This window comes from Vespa crabro, chromosome 15 (genome assembly GCF_910589235.1).
Source record: "Vespa crabro chromosome 15, iyVesCrab1.2, whole genome shotgun sequence".
Classification (NCBI taxonomy): Eukaryota; Metazoa; Arthropoda; class Insecta; order Hymenoptera; family Vespidae; genus Vespa; species Vespa crabro.
In genome coordinates, this window is record NC_060969.1 from 263,806 (window position 1) to 282,541 (window position 18,736).

At 33.6% G+C, this 18,736-nt stretch overlaps 2 protein-coding genes across 2 annotated transcripts; both read left to right on the forward strand.

The window, feature by feature from the left end:
- The first annotated feature begins 1,208 nt into the window (after positions 1 to 1,208).
- On the forward strand, positions 1,209 to 5,060 carry LOC124429558. The gene is made up of 4 exons (XM_046974987.1): positions 1,209 to 1,621; positions 2,432 to 2,627; positions 3,446 to 3,611; positions 4,907 to 5,060. The coding sequence occupies exons 1-4, from the start codon at positions 1,484 to 1,486 to the stop codon at positions 5,058 to 5,060; spliced, it is 654 nt and encodes a 217-aa protein (XP_046830943.1). The 5' UTR covers positions 1,209 to 1,483.
- Positions 5,061 to 12,312: 7,252 nt separating this feature from the next.
- On the forward strand, positions 12,313 to 17,599 carry LOC124429559. The gene is made up of 3 exons (XM_046974988.1): positions 12,313 to 12,426; positions 15,789 to 16,084; positions 17,440 to 17,599. The coding sequence occupies exons 1-3, from the start codon at positions 12,313 to 12,315 to the stop codon at positions 17,597 to 17,599; spliced, it is 570 nt and encodes a 189-aa protein (XP_046830944.1).
- The last annotated feature ends 1,137 nt before the right edge of the window (positions 17,600 to 18,736 follow it).

Here is an 18,736-nt window from a genome sequence, read left to right on the forward strand (position 1 = left end):
AAAAAAAAGAATAATAATTTTATTCGTCGACCAATAAAGAAAAAGGACGAATGAGGGATCGATAATGGCGATATTCATTGTTCAAAAAACCGTGAAATTGTTTATCGCGTAAATATCCTTTTTTTTCAAGCGTTACGAAGTATCGCACAGATGAAGGACGCTCCGTATAGGATAGGATTAATGGCGAGAACGTCGAGGCAAAACAGTTTTTTATGGGTGCTCGTCGTCGGCTGGTTCGGTGAATTTATGTAGGTCGGACCAGCTCGTTCATAAAGAATGCGCAACTTGAATATGGGCCATTGAACTCACAGACAGCTTTTTGCCGGTGTACCTAAACATGGTCCAGGTATTTTTCAAGATATTATATAGGTCAAAGCACGTCATTGTCAATATCCTCTTATTTTCAATGCGATATATATATACCTTTTAAATGCAAAAGACCGTCATAGATTTCACGAATAAAATTCTTTTTTTGAATATTCATCGAACATAATACGATATACGTTAGTAGTGTATATTAGTGTATATTAATCGCCATGTAGTTTATTTCGTTTGAGTAGGAAAGTCAATAATTTATTCTGAATTTTAGATACGTTGGAGGAAATTTTTAAAAATTAAGACAAGTTGATGGATCGTTTGTTATAAATCTTTGATGTTTAGATAAAATAACAAATAGTTGATGGATGAGATAAAAAAGAATGAAATCTTCAAACTTGTTATAGTTGAATAAGCCGAATAAGAGCTATCTGAATTATATCACTTATTGATACATTATATTATAATACGTAAACGAGCAAAGAAATGTATAAAGATATATAAGATTTTTCATCTAATTCGAATACTTGACATATATCTGTTGCTTATGATGATATGTTAAAATGATAAAGAAAAAATGTACTATAAAATATCTGAAGGGATATGATCTCGCCAGGTTTTCTCATAAGTGTGTCCTATTTTATACACACTTATTCAGATGTACGTACGCACACAAAGAGAGAAAGAACGCCCTATAAAATCGAATGATCCGATACGACCGAGAAAATTAGTTGCGTTATATTCCAAATTACGCCATCGTTCATTGGCCATAAGAAGAAAATTAATTTGCATGGCAATGAAGCACATTTGTCTGCTGTGTAGGTTATTATTAATGATGTTTTACGTGACACGTCGTCGGCCGTTTAGGCATCGAATTGATTTTAATACGGGTTCGCATAACTTTAATGCCGTTTGATATCGATATCGACGGCAACCCAGTTATATTATATACATACATACAATAATCGATAGAGAGACTCGAGAACGGTAGTGGTTTATCCTATCGGCTGCTCGTTGAGCGATCTCGTCTCTCTACAAAGACGGTTCATTAGCCGTTTAACCCGCGGTCACTGAACTAAATGCCGTCATTAGCGAGTATAATTGTCAGACGTAGTCTAAGCTTCTCAATTTTCTACAGTCTCATCGACACCTCCAATCGACAAAGAAAATGCGATCGCTCTTTGAACCTTCGTTGAAATTTCTTTTAATTTTTTACTCTTTTTTTAATCATCCTTCGGCCTATCAACGAGACAAAAGATATTTGGTTTTTCCACCACCGGGTACCAACGCTCCAACTAAAGTACAGGTACTTTGAAAAAAATTTTATTAATGATATATGAATCATTTATATTATATTTATTTGGTCAGTATTTTTTTAAATAATTTTGTTTCATTCAAATATCTTATTCAAATATCTACGAATATTTCTGTCAGTATTTATGATAAAATATCAGTACGTAATATAAGTAGACAATATAAATAATTAAATTGGAATTATGTTTGGGTTGCGTCTCGATTTATTATAAATATTGATCATCTCTTTAAAATACTGACAAATTATTATATTTACAAATATTTTAATTAAAATACTAACAGTTTTTGCATTAATCGATGTAATATTGACCACTTATATTACGTACTGATATTTTATTATTAATATTGACTAATTATTTAAAAAATTAATTAAAAATGTTTAAAAATACTGATTCAATAAATAGCAGCATATGTAAATATTATATAAATCGACGTTTCTCGTAGCTTTAATTATGATCAAAAGAGATTAAAAATTATATTATCAAATAAGAAGTTATTTTTGCTTTTGTAAAACAAATTTAATGATTATAAAGTTATTAAATATTAACATGAAAATTATTAAAATTAATTCTTAATTTTTTGTCTTTTAATGTTCTTTCAATTATTTCGCATTAGCTCTTTTATTTCGTAAAAAGTTGGCTCGCAAAAATGTCGCGATTGACGGTTTATCCTTTATCCTTTGCATCTCAACACCCTCATTCTTATACCCTTTTTCCAACCGTTCTCTTAACCGTCGACCGAGCTCGAATACGAACGTGATAAACGATCGATGACACCTGCCTATGTTTGAAAATCGTTCCAGCTAATCCTCGGGCTCGGTTTACCCATGGAGATCGACGTCAGCATGATTATCGGATATGTGATGAAATTTAATTACGTCCTGCCCTATAACGCCTCCTACTTGACGGATTCATTCGTACGGTATGAGAGATCGATCGACCATGACGATTCCGTGAAGGAGAACAATGGATTTGACATTCGAACATCGAATATACTTGGTAAGTCTTTTTCTTCTATTCTTTCTTCGAATATAATTCGATATAAAAGTATTATTTAGCAAAAATTTTATAAAAGATTTGAACGATTAAAATTTAAATAATTTAAAATGTAATATTTGAGATTAAAATATTTTGCCTAAATTCAAATTCTTCAAATAATTTAACTAGCAATTAATTTATAATGATTCTGATTAAAAAGAACAAATTTTTTGTAAATACCTATAATGTTTTTTTTTTCGTTTCTTTCCTTTTTTTTTTTAAATTTATTCTTTATATTTATAATATTAAAGATCTTATCGATCGAATCGAGCTAGATTTCTTACGTAGCATGCATTATTTATTAAAGTTAAGAACATTGCGGTAATAGAGATTGCCGTTTCGCGTTGGAGATTTTACCTACTTTAATCCCTGTCCCCGCTTTGAAATCCGACCGATATCCAAGAGGATCGAGATGGAAAAGTGAAAGAAAGAGACGAAGTCCTTATAGATAGTATATCTCTGTGTATATTTGTGTGTCTATATATGTGTGTGTGAGTGTGTGTGTGTGTGTGAGAGAGAGAGAGAGAGAAAGAGAGAAGGCTTAGTGCTTGGGGATAAGACGAAGATTCTCTTCCTTTACATATTAATAAGGCCACTTTTGTTGGATACACCTTACCCCTCACGTCAGGGCCGTATCACAATGGACGAAAGCCCTTGCTCTTCTTTATAGAAGAATACGCTTTCTTTAGAATCCTCTTTTTCCGGGACTCTTTCTCTTTCTAACTCTCTCTTTTCCAACTCTTCTGTATTTTATCGTTATCCATCTTCCATTCGATTAGATTCACCGACTACATCCAGGTGGGAACTCTACGAGATCCTCGAATCGATTTTGGAAAATTCACATTATGGCAAAGTCTGTCTTTTAAGAATGATTTGCGAAGTTGCTGATGTACCATTTAATAGAATGCACGGACTTGCAGGAAAACTATTTCATGTACTTCTCACGTGAGTATAGTTTCAAGTTCACTTCTTCAACATTTTCTCTCTCTCTCTCTCTCTCTCTCTCTCTCTCTCTGTCTCCCTCTTTCTTTCTCTCTTACGTTCGTTTTAATTAGAATAGTCTTGCGTATGTATTATAAAATATTTTGGCCGATCACTATTATTGTTAACAATGAAATTATATCGTCGATAATTGATGAATTGTGCTCTTCATTATCACTAATGTAGCTACATGAAACAATAGTTGACCACTTTGGTTCCTTTAATATATCCATTCGCGATGTTTAAAATCTGCCAGGCATCATCACCTCGTTTACCGGTCAGAATGAATTGGATTATTTATAACAGTGCAGACTCGTAGCGACGTAGATGACGTTGCTGTTCATTGGATTAATTTTACACGCGTTCGCGACGAAGCACCGTCCGAGTTCATTGGCAGAAAATATTCGTTGGGAAACCTTCGTATGTGCATACGTGTTATATGTATATGTTGTATAATATTAATGGAACGCCACGTGGTTCATCGTTTGATGATGAAATGAATCGCATCAGCGTGGGCTACGTCAAGAATAATTATCTCTTTGGCTTATTTTCAATCGATTAATCTTTTGATACTCGTTTTTCATCGTTTAGATCGTATTCTTGTGAAAATTTCCCTTTTATTTATTTAACTCTCTATAACTAGATTTTTTTTCTTCTTTTAAAAAAGATTATATAAACTAGGAAATATTATACTTTGGATATGTATTAACAATATAATTAAATATGTTTTAATATTTTATTTGAAAAATCACTATGTAGTTCACAGTATTTGTATATACATGAACCATAAATCACACACACATATATATGTATATATGTATTTAGTATTATCGATTATATTATTTATAATAATTTATTAAAATAAAAAATGAGATAGAAAGATACTTTAAGATTACGAGGAAAAATAGTACCTTTCCATATCGTATAAGATTTCAAAAGATTTATTTTTTATGAGATACTGTTTTTCAGGAAATTCCATTTAATATGCTTAATGTTTTCTTTTCTCTTTCTGATAGCGATTTATCAATATTCACAGTATCATTATCATTATTACAAATTATATACGTGTCAGAGTTTAACAAAATAGTTATCCGATTTATAAGCACTAATATTTCTTTTTTTTTTTCAACGAATTAATTCAATTTTTAAAAAAATTGTCCAATTTTGTCTACACCTAGCAATAAAAATCATAGCTGGTCCGTTTCTGGTTTTAATTTTCGTAAATTCCCTAAAACAGAATCCTCTTTATTTTGTTGCAGGCCTTCAACAACGTCCGATACGTTTAGAACGCATGCCGATCAGGAATATCACAGTGCAGAATTGGCAGGTCGACAAAATCCCGAGCGATGTCAGAGTATATTTTCCGAATGTCCGGAAAGTCTGCTCGAATACTTTACCGAGATTCGAGAATAATTTATCGCTTGAACGTTGTCGTTTCGCGTATGCATTGGCGTTATAGCGTTTGCGAACGTCCGTTCGAACTCATTCGCCATCGGGGTTGAGATAATAAAGTTGATTCAAATCCCGTAATGTTACGAATTTTCGTCAAGAAAATATTCCATTGGAAGTAGTTTTTTTTTTATCATAACGAAAGAAAGCAAGACAGTAGTCAAAAATTGTCGATCCTAATTATCGAACATCTTTCTTTCTTTTTCTATTGTTAAGATCTTGAAAATATAGTTTTTGAATTCTATGAATTCATATCAATTCTTTCATTGAATCTTATTTTTTCATTTTCTTTTAATTTCATCGATTTTTAAGACACTTAATTAAAAGAAAAAACAATACCTATATCTAATATGAGAGAAATGAAATAATTATTTGTTTCAAATATTCATCTGGTTAAATCGTCGCATGACAATCGCAAAGTCATTTAAGAGTATCTTGGTGAAACGTTTTATTCTTATCACTCGATGCGGTTCGTTCGGACGATTGCCGATAAAGAATATGAAGTCGATAAATTTCGAGTAATTCCCCGGGGGATTGTCAAGTGAAATTAAAGTTCGAAGAAAAGATGGCGCCGGCATGCTGTCGCTATTACTACTGGATACTGCACTTATACTTCCTCTTTATCCTCCACCTCCTACTACTACTACTATTGCTATTGCCACAGGTGTTCCTTGTCTTGCACATTGCCGTTGCACTGTTCGACACAGATACGCGAAAATGCGCACGGCCGAAACGAAATTTATGACTTGCGTTGGCCGTTCGGTATCGCCCAAGCCAATATTAGAAATATAGAAGGGAGAAGGAGTCGAATGAAAGAAGATGGAACAGAACAGAAAGTGAGATAAAAGATAAGAAGAAAAAGATAACGAAAGAAAACGAGAAGAAAAAAGGGAATGCGAGAAAAAGTGAGATAAAAGAGAGGAAGACACAGAGAGGAAAAGAGAGAGGAAAAGAGAGAGAGAAAGAGAGAGAGAAAGAGAGAGAGAAAGAGAGAGAGAAAGAGAGAGAGAGGGAGGGAGAGAGACAGAGATGAAAGGTGGTGAAAGAAGTGCCCGAGGAAAAAGGGAAGGAAGGTTATAACGGGCCCTCGCAACAGAACGTGACGCAGTTATCGGACGTTATTGGCAGTTCTTTCTTTCGATAACAGGTGCGCGTAAAGAGAAAATACTCTTCGTTGAAATGAATAGGGGAGTAGAGCGAGAACGCGTACGAACGAGAAAGAGAGAGAGAGAGAGAGAAAGGGAGAGATGAAAAAAGGCGGTTAAAGGGTAAGTAGTAGGGGTTACGAGGGTGACCGAGGACCAGTTTCTAGGACAAACCCATTCGCGGTAATTAACAACGGACGACAATATATGATTTTACTTCCGCTTCGTTACATCGCTGTCGATGTAGAAACCTTTGAACTTTGCGAATCTATTCTCTATCTCTTTCTATCTCCGACACATAGTGTAGGTATATGCATACATAGGTGTATATATAGACACACACATATAGGTATATCTTTCTCTCTCTCACTCTAAATTCGAGTCGAAAGTCGGCACGATTTGTGGCTCGTCGAGTCGATGTCACTTATTTCGAACTGACGAATGAAAAGAGGCCGCGACGGCGGTTTGTATCCACGTTGCCTAATGGTTTTTCGTTACGTTTTCGACGTGCAATCGATCGTTACTCGACGTCCGTCGATTCTCCTCGTCTACGTTCGACAACCTCAATCATGACAGCAATCACTTCGCGACAATCGAAAACTTCGCGTTCGCGTCAATCGTATTTCGAAATGGCGAAAATTCGAAGAAAATCAAGTTACTTGATTTTTTTTTCCTTTTTCACCTTATTGCAATACACTCTGCACACATCCTTTTCTCTTATCCCTTTCTCTTTTTCTTCTAGCGAAGTAAATTCTATCTTATTCTCGTAGTTTTTATGAAGGCGCTTTCATTTATCGTCGTCGGGTGTCGTAAAAATGTAAAGAAAAAGACGAGCGAATCCCACAAATGCCATAGTACAAGGGTTGTTGTACTTTGAGTAAATGTCTGTCAGAGAAAGAGAGAGAGAGAGAGAGAGAGAGAGAGAGAGAGAGAGAGGACTATTCCAAGGGGTTGAATTTTATTGGGTCGTTCGAAGGTAGTAATTCAATTCCATGGTGAAATCACACTCCACGTATCAGGATATACACGTGAACCGAGTGAACGGTCTTCGATGTCCATCCAGCCCATACCTCTTGCTACTACACCCGCTGCTAGTTCTCGTATCCTTAAGTCCTTGAGACCTTGGACTACGAGATGTTGTCTCTCTTCGTTGGATCTTTGTGGCCACCCTAACTCTCGCTTTTACGACTCGCTCCTCTACCATCTATCGAGATTCTACGATTAGCGTGGATTCAACTTTCTTACGAACGTTATCGTCTCAGTAAGAAGATCTATTTGATTTAGATAGATAGTAAAACTTCTTCGTTAAGGTAAAGGATATGGGATTGATATATTAAACGGGTAAAAGTTAATAATGGCGATGATAAATGATAATAAACGAACGGTAAATACTCGTTAAAAGTGTTCTAAAAAAGATTAGAAATCAAGAGAATGGATGTTCTTAATTATTGACAGGAAATCCAGTTTACGCGTCTCAAAAGGTAGAATCATCTTGGAGAATTCACAGGCTAATGCTTTGGGCTATTTTTACTGTTCAGCGTCGTCAGAAACAAGTGGAGTTTGAGAGTGAGTGAGAGAGAGAGAGAGAGAGAGAGAGAGAGAGAGAGAGAGAAAGAGAAAGAGAGAAAGAGATTTCAAACTTCATATTGTAGGAATACATTTTTTGGTTTATTCAAACTGGAACGTGTTAACCTGCCTCATGGAAGAGGAAGCTTGCCGAAGGGCTGTCGAGTTTTCTCGAGACTCGTTGTAAAAATGGTCCAGTTTCTATATTCATCTCGTGTGAACCTTATGTCCGAGTTTCGTTTATAAACTCAAATATTTAAAAGAAATATGAGAACGAGAGTGTTCGCTTTAGTTCGTTAAAAATCGTCGGTATTTTAACCCTTCAGGAAATATATTCGATTGAAGATCAAATATGCTTCGGTATCCACTTGAAAATCATTCGTTTTCCGCGTTGAATTATGACGGTTAACCGCTCGTTCGTGAAAAGACTTTGTTCTAAATACAAACTCAGGGAATACTCTAAGTAGCAATGATCTTCAACGTGAAGATCTGTTGCTTGTTATAGTTTGAGCGGATTCTTAATGTTTCCTAAACAGATAATTTATAATATGTATATAGTATCCATTATTATATCTAAATAGGTATATTCCTATTTCTGTTTCCTTAATACCATAATACCATAATACCATAATACTGTAATCTCTCTTGACTACTTCTGAAAATCCGATAGCAGATAATTCCTCGTATTATCGTCAATCTCTTAATAATAATAATGAGTTATGATTAGATTGTTGTCAATGAGTGAAAAAAATTAGAAATTATTTAATATTGAACAATTTGCTTGGATAACGATAGAAATTCGCTTCTTTTTTCTTTTCTTTGAAGTATCACTGACTCTTGTTAACAAGAAACCTGTTGTATCAGAAATCACAAAGAAAATCTTTCTTTCTTTCTCTCTCTCTCTCTCTCTTTCGCTTTGTTGGGCCAAGAGATGAAGCTGAGGGTTGAAAAGATAGATAGATAGAGAGAGAGAGAGAGAGAGAGAGAGAGAGGAGACAGTCTTTTTCCACTGATCAAGATTTACGATTGTTCGATCGGTCAACATAAAAGTTGGAGCGGATGCGAAAAAAGATGGTATAAACCAGGATGTTTTCCTTCATCATTGAAATCGTGATACCTACCTCCATCGTGAAATCGTCTCTATCGTCCCGCTTATTAGATCGTCTCGGAAGAGATATGACGACTAAAGATTTCAATCGAGATATAGTTGATTGTTATGTTATCTTGCGAATTTAATCCTTCAATTCTGCTGTTGGACAACTTCTATCTTTCTGCTCATTTTATTGTTAGTTATAGCGAACAAACACTTTTCGTTATAGCGTCATAGTAATTGTAAAAAATTCATTGAAAAGCAATAGAATCAATCAGAAAACAAGAAATGAGAAGTTAGAGACGTAGGAGTGGTAGCATTCGTATTATATATAAACGTATACAGGACTAATGTGTGTGTGTGTGTGTGTGTGTGTGTATATATATATGTAGGATATTTTTTAAAACCCCATCTGAAAGATATTCTGATCACTTACTCTTCGTTAATACGTACATTATTAATATAGATACTATAATTAAGATATTACAACTTAAGATACTACAACTCTTCTCTCTTTCCTTGACTTATTTAAGGCTTTACTTGTTACTTTTTGTTGGTCCATTCAGGACCTTCGTCGTTGTTCCTCTTCCTGTTCCTCTTCCGTTGTTTTGAATGTCCTTTACGTTGTTTTTTGATTACTTTCATCCCATAGTCTTTCTCATCCCCGCTCACATTCGTGTATACGCATTCGGCAACTCTTATTACTCTTTTGTTCTATTTTTTTATTTCGTTACTTATCTTACTCACACTGCATTTTCATCTTATTTATTCTCTCAATATCTCAGCCCTTTCTCATCTTTTTATAAATAATGCATCTTACAAAGTACAGACCATCCTCTGTGCAACTGCCGACCGATTTGTTTCATACACACATGCACATAGCTAACTAATGTTAGAACCTTTCATCTTTTTGTTTGATTACCGATAGATTTATTTATCTCATGCATGCATACACACAGCTAACTAACTCTAGAACTTTCTCTCCATCTCCTGTCTAACTATCGATAGGCTTATCTCATATATACACACGTACACAATTAACTAGCCCTAGAACCTTCAAACACACACATATATGTATGTATATTATTTTATTACTTTATTACTTTATTATTTATATATTTTATTACTTAATATTATTACACTGAAATATATTTCATATTTTATATATGAAATATAAATGTAGGATATTGAAATATATATCATTTCAGATATATTACAATATTCTACAGAGAGCAAAAAAAGAAAGTATTAATCGGTCAAGCGTTTCATATGTTCATTGTATTTTCAGAATAATATTTTGGTTTTTATTAAAACGTAGTTTCACAAAACGTGAGACGTTACATTGGCCTCAAGCTAAACTTTGACGAGTAGACCATTCGAGAATGGCACGAGTAGCAGTCACTAGCTAGTATTTCCCTTTCCATTTTCAATGTGCCACAATTTCGATGTATTTCAAGAGAACATTCCGCAATATTTAGAAACGTGTCTGGAAACGAAACGATATTATTTCGTTTACACGTACCTGACACGGCCTGGAGTTTCGTAGTTGTCGAAGTCCGTGATTTGGAGCAGTTTGTTCGAAGGGTTTATTACAAAAGCTTGTTCGCCGATATCGCGGTTTCTACAACTTCTTTATTAGTACTATTTTCGGAAGATTTTATTTTTTTTAATTAGACCTAGATATCTATCCATATTCCTTACAACTACTTTTTCGTTCGTCTTTATGATGAAATTATTAGGATTATTCATAAATAAAGTAAATCTTTAAAAGTAAGTCTTTATTATAGTTCATAATATAGTACAATGAAATATTATTAAATACAAAAAAATAAATATTAAAGAATAATAAAATAATTGTACAAATTATAATAAATTATAATAAACAATAAATTCATTATTTATAACAATATTTATTAATGAATCAAACAAGTATCTTAAAATTTTTATAATATCTTGAGAGTTGACCAATAAATAACGTTGGAATTATCAATATTTTATATGTCAATAAATCGATTTAATATTTATTATTAAAAATATTGACCTTATTTATCGATTATTCAGTACTTTAAGAAACGATTCATCTTTCTTTTTAAATAAGTTAATAAAGTATGTTTGACGAGGAAAAATAAAAGCATATTTGACGTGTTTTAAAATTGTTCGGATTTTTAAACGGATTAGCATCGTCCAAATTCGTCGAGCGTCTTTATTACTATGTAACATTCTTTTGCGAATCTTTGTAATAAGAAAGGTAGCCTCAAACCAGTTTGTGGAAAAATGTCATAGCGTCAACGTAACGAAGATCTTATACCGGGCGAATGCGAGGCTAGCGCGTTTCGTAATTCGAGGACATCGTGGAATCTCCGTGAAGCAACGGGACGCTTTATTCCAGCATTAAATTGAATTACAACTCTCCTTCTTCTTCCATGAACGAGCTCATAAAAGTCACCCTTCTTGTATAAGGGGATGGAACCTTATGTAGGTAGTCGCCTAATGCAAAAATTTCTTTCATCCTTGCGACCACAATTGTTCCTCGAAATTTCTCGAAAAAAAAGAAAAAGAAGAAAAAAATTCTTACAAAAAAAAAGAAAAGAAAGGAAGGAACAAAAAATAAATAAATAAGAAACCGCTTGACGAGTGCACGAGAACAAAATTATGCTGTCTAATTGGACGAATAAACCTCTCTGCAAGAAACCACAAACCACACGAGCTCGTATTAGTACAATTATCAGACTTAAATGGTAAAATAAAGAAAAAGAAAAAAAGAAAAAAGAATAATTCCACCGGTTTTCTACGAACTCTACGAGTAACGATGTTATTATCTACCTATTGTAAAATATCTCAACACGTTTGTTCGACAAATACGACATTATCAACTTTATGGATTTACTTAAGGATGAAGAAGGAAATAAGAGAGATGCAAAGTAGATAAGAAAATATAAATATTCGATAGATCTCGATCCCGTTTTAGGCGCAACGACTCGTGAATGAAGCATGTAAGCGTTACAACGTTTCATTTAATTGATTCGACGAGGTAGTTTAAGCAGGTAGCTTCTTTGACGGATCATCGTGGTTTGTAGAACGATGTAAACACCCGGCAGCGAGAGAACTTTACAGATGTCTGGAAAGAATCCAGTTCGAGAACACTCTTCCACTTCTTTTGTTCGTTGCTTCTTATTTTCTCTCTTTTTTTCTTTCTTTCTCTCTCCCTTTTCCCTCTCTCTCTCTCTTTCTCTCTCTCTCTCTCTCTCTCTCTCTCTCTCTCTTTCTTTTCGTTTTTCGTAAATCTCTCCGTTCGATCAGCAAGTTAGATCGCTAAGAAGGTAGATTCGAGTCTAGAATGTCAACTGCGAAGAGAATTGTGCTGTTTTTTCTGTTATTTTGGCAATCTGAAAATTCTTATCAGCGAATTGACGATATGAAGGATGTGATCGGTCTTCGAGGAGCAGCGAAGATCAACGATATGACAATCTCATCGAGGGAAAAGAGAGCCCTGATCTTTCCCGGTCCACAAATACCCCCAACTCTTTTGGTACGTTTTCATTTGATCGAAAAAGCTATTTTCTTCTATCTTTCTTGTTTTTTTCTTTTGTCCTGATTCTGAATAGTTTAATAACATTTAGAAATTGATTTAATGAAAATACGCCTCCTTGTCAATCAATAATTTAATGTATATATGTAGAATATTTTTGTGCTTTATTAATACAACTATTATATTTAAGATATTACAATTTAAATGCTATAGCTCTTTTCTCATTCCATGATTTACTCAAGGCTTTATTTATTACTCTTTGTTAGTCCACTCAGTACTATCCACTCAGGATCTTCGTCGTTATACCTCGCTTGGTCTACTCAAGACTTTCGTTGTTACTTCTCGTTGGGTCCACTTAAGACTTTCATCGTTACTTCTCATTGGGTCTACTCAAGATTGTTGTTGTTATACTTCACTGTGTCTACTCAAGACTGTCGTAGTTATACTTCACTGGGTCTATTCAAAACTGTTTTTTACGTTGTTCTTTTCCGATCACGTAAATCTCAGAGTCTTTCTCATCCCCATTTGCATTCGTACATACATATTCTGTAACTCTTATTGCCCTTTTACCTTATTCCTTGTTTCGTTAGTTATCTTATTCACGCTGCATTTCCATCTCACTTTCACTTTCTCAATATCTCAACCCCTTCTCTTTTTCTCGTAAACAATGCAATTCACAAAGAATAGACTGTCGGCCGATTTATCTTATACACATAGCTAACTAAGCGCACACAGCTAACTAAACGTATACAGCTAACTAAACGCACACAGCTAACTAAATGCCAAAACCTTCCTTCTTTTTTTTGACTATCGATAGATTTACTTATCTTATGCATGCATACGTACAGTTAACTAACTCTGGAGTCTTCCGTCTCTTGTCTAACTATCGGTAGGTTTATCCAATACATATACATAAATACTAACCAATTCTAGAATCTTTCACCTTTTTGTTCGACTGACAGATTTACTTATCTCATGAATTCTTACACATAGCTATTAACTTTATTTAATTATCTTTTGTCTAACTAACTTTATCTTTCATCTTTTGTCTAATTATCGATAGGCTTATCTCATACATACATGTATACAACTAACTATTCCTGGAACCTTCAAATTCACACACACATATATATATATATAAATAATATAAATAATTTTGAAGAAGACAAAAATTTTCTTTTATACTGTTATCATTATTTAACATGTAATCGAGATACGTATATGTTTATTTTTCGATCAATTCTCGGAGGAAAAATTCACATTTTTGTGATATTTCTATCTCAATAATTTTTTCTGAAATAATATTGTATTATCTCATTGTAATAGAAATATATACGAGAACGTTATTTACAGAAAAAAAAAACAGACTTATCGTATGAAAGAAAGAGAGAAAGAGAGAGAGAGAGAGAGAGAGAAAATATTATTTTTACATGGTTAAAGCGAAACGAAGGGAATAAACATGGACGGACTCGAGTCATTTTGTGTAGGTAGATATCTAGGCATATTCGAGGCACTTTTTAAAGTAAGGTTCTATAAGAGAAACTGTAATTACTCTGTTTTAAGGCGTTCTGTACTGGACTTTCTTAAAAATAGAGTGGTGGAACATTAACGGCAACGTTGATGGTAATTAGGGTAGCTTAAAAGTATTGCAAGGTATATCGTGAGATTAATGTCGTGTTATGTTGTCGTCGGCTTCATTGTTTATTGTCCATTATTTATTATTCATTGTTTATTGTCCAACATAATGCAATAAATCAAAATATAAAAGAAACACAACGAGTTACGTTGGATTATAAAATAAAATTCCAAATAAACTCTTGTTATTTTCGATAATTAATATCTCCGTTAATAACAAATAATAACTTTTATAACAAGGTTTATCGTTGCAGAATGTAAACAGGAAGGGATTGCGTATGAAATACGGATACATTCGATTTGCGTCTAATTATCGGGAATCCAATCACCTACATAATTAGATCGTTCGAATAGAGGAGACATGATGCAATGATTACTCCAGCTCATCGTTGAATTCTATTCTATTCTATATCGCATGAGATGGGGGAAGTGTAATCGAGCGTTGACAAGGAAGTTTGGTGGTAAGAGGTAGTGCACGTAAACATAAGACGAACAAGTGCATCATGGTAGACGTCTAATTATGCGTCTAATTCTAGAATAGTTAGGCACAGTAAATCACATACTGTCTAGTTTCAATCATTCGCTTGATTTTCTTTTTTATCTCTTTGAAAGTATAAAAAAATTTGAAATTTGAAAATGGTTCGAGAAACGATTGGAAAGAACCTTTTTTTCTTTTTTATATCAATATATAATATATATTTGATATATTTATTTACGAAGATGTAACGAAAGCCACGTTACCTTTAGTTCCTATGAATTTTCGATAAAAACCACCACGAATTTTCACGGAGAATCATGTTCACGTCTGGATAGGACAGTTTAACGAGATTCGCGAAAAGCTTTTTGTACGCGAGACTTGTGAAAAGCGTTTTTACGTTGGTCGAGTCGGTCGAGTTGGTCGTTCGAACGCGAAATCGATATAGCCTATTTCTTCTACCTGCAACGACTGGAAAAGGAAAGTATGGAAAGGGAGAAATAGATAGGTATGTCGATCGTTTCTACCTGCAAAGGATTTATTATACCTTCGTTCTTTGAAGAATTCCTTTGGATGAATATGTAGCTAAATATAAAACAGCATCTTATGTTGTGAATTAAGATAAAGATATTAAAAAGGAATAAGAGTATTAATTTTTTTGTTATTTGAAAATATCTTTCGATACTATAATATTACAAGTTTTAAATGTACATAAGTGTATATCAATTAAAATAGAAAGGATTATCGTCGATAAAAAAAAATGATATCGTTACATTATTACGATCAGAATATAATCAACTTCTAATCGAATCGTAAATAAAAGTTGATCTTCTTTCTACGCATAGACCGTGACAATCGTCGTCCAACATCCATGATTTTCAGACGATCGTTTGTAGTTCGTCCAATTTCCGTAGGAGGCTCGTGTACTACTACGATGTGCGCCGTCGTCCGTGTATGAATTTCCGATAAAACCGCGAATTTCCGCATTGGATCGTTTCGAGAGTATCTGGACGGTGGCTTTCCTCTGGATTGGTCGAGAAAATACACCCGAAACTCCGATAGACCGATACTTTATTTTCAACGGTGAAATAATAAATCCTTACTGCATATTTGCTCGAATTGCCTAACACGATAGTAATTTTCATCGTTGTAACCATGCAAAGGTTACAATTAGTCTATCTTAAATTAATTATATTTTCGACTATCGAAATTTATTTCTAATCTCTATGATTTATTTCTCTTCTTTAAACAGTTGATCTTTGGCCTAGGAACACCATTGCAATTAGATAGCGAAAGCGTAATCGTTGGAGTTTTTATTAAAATAATATATGCACTGCCAATAAATAGTACAGATTTCACTGAGCCTGGAGTTTACTATACCAGAAATACCAGAAGCAGATGGAGTATTTATAAAATTCTTGAAAAGGCTGCAACCATTTATGGATTTGGTGGAAAAGCTTGTTTGTTAAGAGCCATTTGCGAAATAGCTCACGTACCTTTTGATGCACATCACGGATTATTTGGTCAATTGATGCAACTATTTTTTAAGTAAGTAATTAAATATTATCATTTTCTTTTTGTTTCTATAACTAATCTATGTATTGTATTTTTATTCTTTTCATTTCTTCTGCCTAATTTAAATACGTTGATAAATAGACAGCATTGCTTTTGTGCAACGTGAAATTTTATTTATTTCTCAATTAAAATTGAGAAATAGTACAATTACAGTATCCGTGTACAATTTCGTTTCGTTCCACAAACTGTCGTAGCATTAACCATCGAGTCACTGTCCCACTTCTAAATCATCCCTTTGCGGTACAATTATGCTAGGAGTATACTTGAGAAAATCTCTAATGCCAACGGTCCGCTCAGAGAAGTTAATAACATTAGCATACACGACAAATTTACGCAATTTGTACATACTATATTTATCTCCTTTAGTTTCATGGTATAAGTCGGCTTTCTCCGTACGGCCAAAATTCGAATTTTCAAGATAAGATTGGATAATCTTATTATTTCATTGACCATTCGAAGAACGTACGAAATACAAGAGCAGAATTCGGATACTATACATGTATTATATATATATATATATATATATATATATATATATATATATATATATATATATATCTAAATACGTTTTCGGTACCATTCACATACAAACCATTTTATCATTATTATCAGAGTAAATTTAACGCACTCAGAGCTTCTACATAAATCCTCATTTATGAAATATGTAGGTATATACTCGAGCAAAAGAATAATGCTGGCGGTGAGATACATATCAAAAATATACTATAATAAAAAGAAATATACACATACACACACACACACACACACATATATTTGTCTTTATAAGTAGGTCGCTTGTAATAGTAATTTTTGTCTTATTCAAGATTGTCTTACTATTATTATCGAGCAAAGAAATGTTTTTATATCAATTTTCTAAAATCTCGAATTTATATACAAAATAACTATAATAAATGGGAGAGAAAAAATTTTGAAGAAACGTGAAACGCTATCGTGGGCGTGTAGTTTAAGATATATCCCAACTCGGGAAAGCAGCGACCTTACTTATCGATCGCGTAGTCTAGCTGTGCTACAGATTTTCGAAAATTCAAGAAAACTTCTGGGTAAAATGAAAGAGATAAAAAGAGGAATTCGAGAGATGGGAGAAAAGAAGGAGGAGGAGAAAGAGGAGAAATAGGAGGAAAAGGTGGAAATGAATCGAAAAAAGAGAACTACGTCCATCCTACTCTCTTTTGCTTTTGTTCGTAGTTGGGACAGTAGTAGTGGTAATGGTGGTGGTGGTGTTGGCGGTGACATGCGTTGGCTTTCATAATTTTTTCAAAGAAAGAACGCCGTTGTTGGACGGTGAAGAATTTTTGTGGATTTTGCAGGCCGTCGAGTACCGAGGAGGAGTACGATGAGTACGGGGATCGAGAGTACAGGGCAGCCGAGCGGCTGGGCAAGCAGGTAGCGGGCGAAAACTGCCACGCCCTTTATCCGGAATGCCGCAGGAGTGTGCTCGACGTATTTTCAACAGTGCAGCCCGCGTGAATCTTTCACCCTTCTTTTCTTGGATTGTTTTTTAATATATAGGTATATATTAAGTGACGATGACGTCAAAATTGTCATTGTAATTTTATCTTTTTATCTTTCTTTTATATTTTTTTTTCCTTTTTTCTTTATTCCATCTCTTAAAGGATTCATTCGCTTTAAAAGCGTGTTTCAAACATAACTGAAATGTTTGAACGATAAATTTTAACAAACTGTATTTCTATTTGTTGAACAAATAATATTCATTAAATTTAATTTTTATCGATCAATTATATTAATATATATATATATATATATTTTTTTTTATTGTATGAATAATGAAAATTTGTTTTTTTTTATAGAGTTTATATAATAAAAAGATAAAAGAAATATTAAAAGGAAACGAGAATAGGTTTCCTGGTAGTTCGAAAACCATTAAATTCGAAGTATCCTTGCTCGTTTTCAAGAAGTTATCGTCTAAGATTTGTAAGCTCACCGTGCGATAAGCGACACCCAACGTGGAAAAGCTCACAACGCGGAAGCTCGGAGAAAGCACGGTTCGTCCTACCACTCGCGGTGCTGTTATTTATAACTTTTAAAACGTTGCCCGAGATTTAGGAGAACTCTCCCCTATGTGCAATACCGGATGGGGCCACTTTACTCGCGTCGTTCGTATATTTTTGCGTGGGTCAGAAAGGAAAGAAAGTATTTTAAAGACAAGAATAATTTGTAGGTATCAAAATCTAGATTAGAATAACATTCGAGTTTTTGTTTTGTAAATTTTCATTTTGTTTCGTTTTATCGGAGTAAATGAATAAGAAAAAACGTAAAAGGAAAATACACAAAATCGATGATGATGTAAATAAAACACTTTCAATTTATTATTGTATGTATCTATTTATATATCGTTACGATATGATAACAATTTATGTCGTAATAACAAAAACATTTTTAAAATACATTGTCATTTTATCAAGAAGAAAGAGTTTAAGCATCGCCATTTTTTTCACTTTTACACATTTTTCTTTTTTATGTCATCGTAAATAATTAGTAAGTTTCAAATTGATTGATTTTCTTTTTTTTTTATTGATTTTCTAATGACGTCCGCTCTTTCATTTACGGCGTATCCTCCTCCAGTTTTACACCTGAGGTGTCTCT

Bases quoted from the DNA above. Each gene is read 5' to 3' on its own strand.
- LOC124429558 (XM_046974987.1), top strand. From the start codon at position 1,484: ATGCGATCGCTCTTTGAACCTTCGTTGAAATTTCTTTTAATTTTTTAC. The intron at 2,628-3,445 runs GTAAGTCTTTTT...CCATTCGATTAG, and splicing joins TCGAACATCGAATATACTTG to ATTCACCGACTACATCCAGG. The intron at 3,612-4,906 runs GTGAGTATAGTT...ATTTTGTTGCAG, and splicing joins CTATTTCATGTACTTCTCAC to GCCTTCAACAACGTCCGATA.
- LOC124429559 (XM_046974988.1), top strand. From the start codon at position 12,313: ATGAAGGATGTGATCGGTCTTCGAGGAGCAGCGAAGATCAACGATATG. The intron at 12,427-15,788 runs GTACGTTTTCAT...TTCTTTAAACAG, and splicing joins AAATACCCCCAACTCTTTTG to TTGATCTTTGGCCTAGGAAC. The intron at 16,085-17,439 runs GTAAGTAATTAA...TGGATTTTGCAG, and splicing joins TTGATGCAACTATTTTTTAA to GCCGTCGAGTACCGAGGAGG.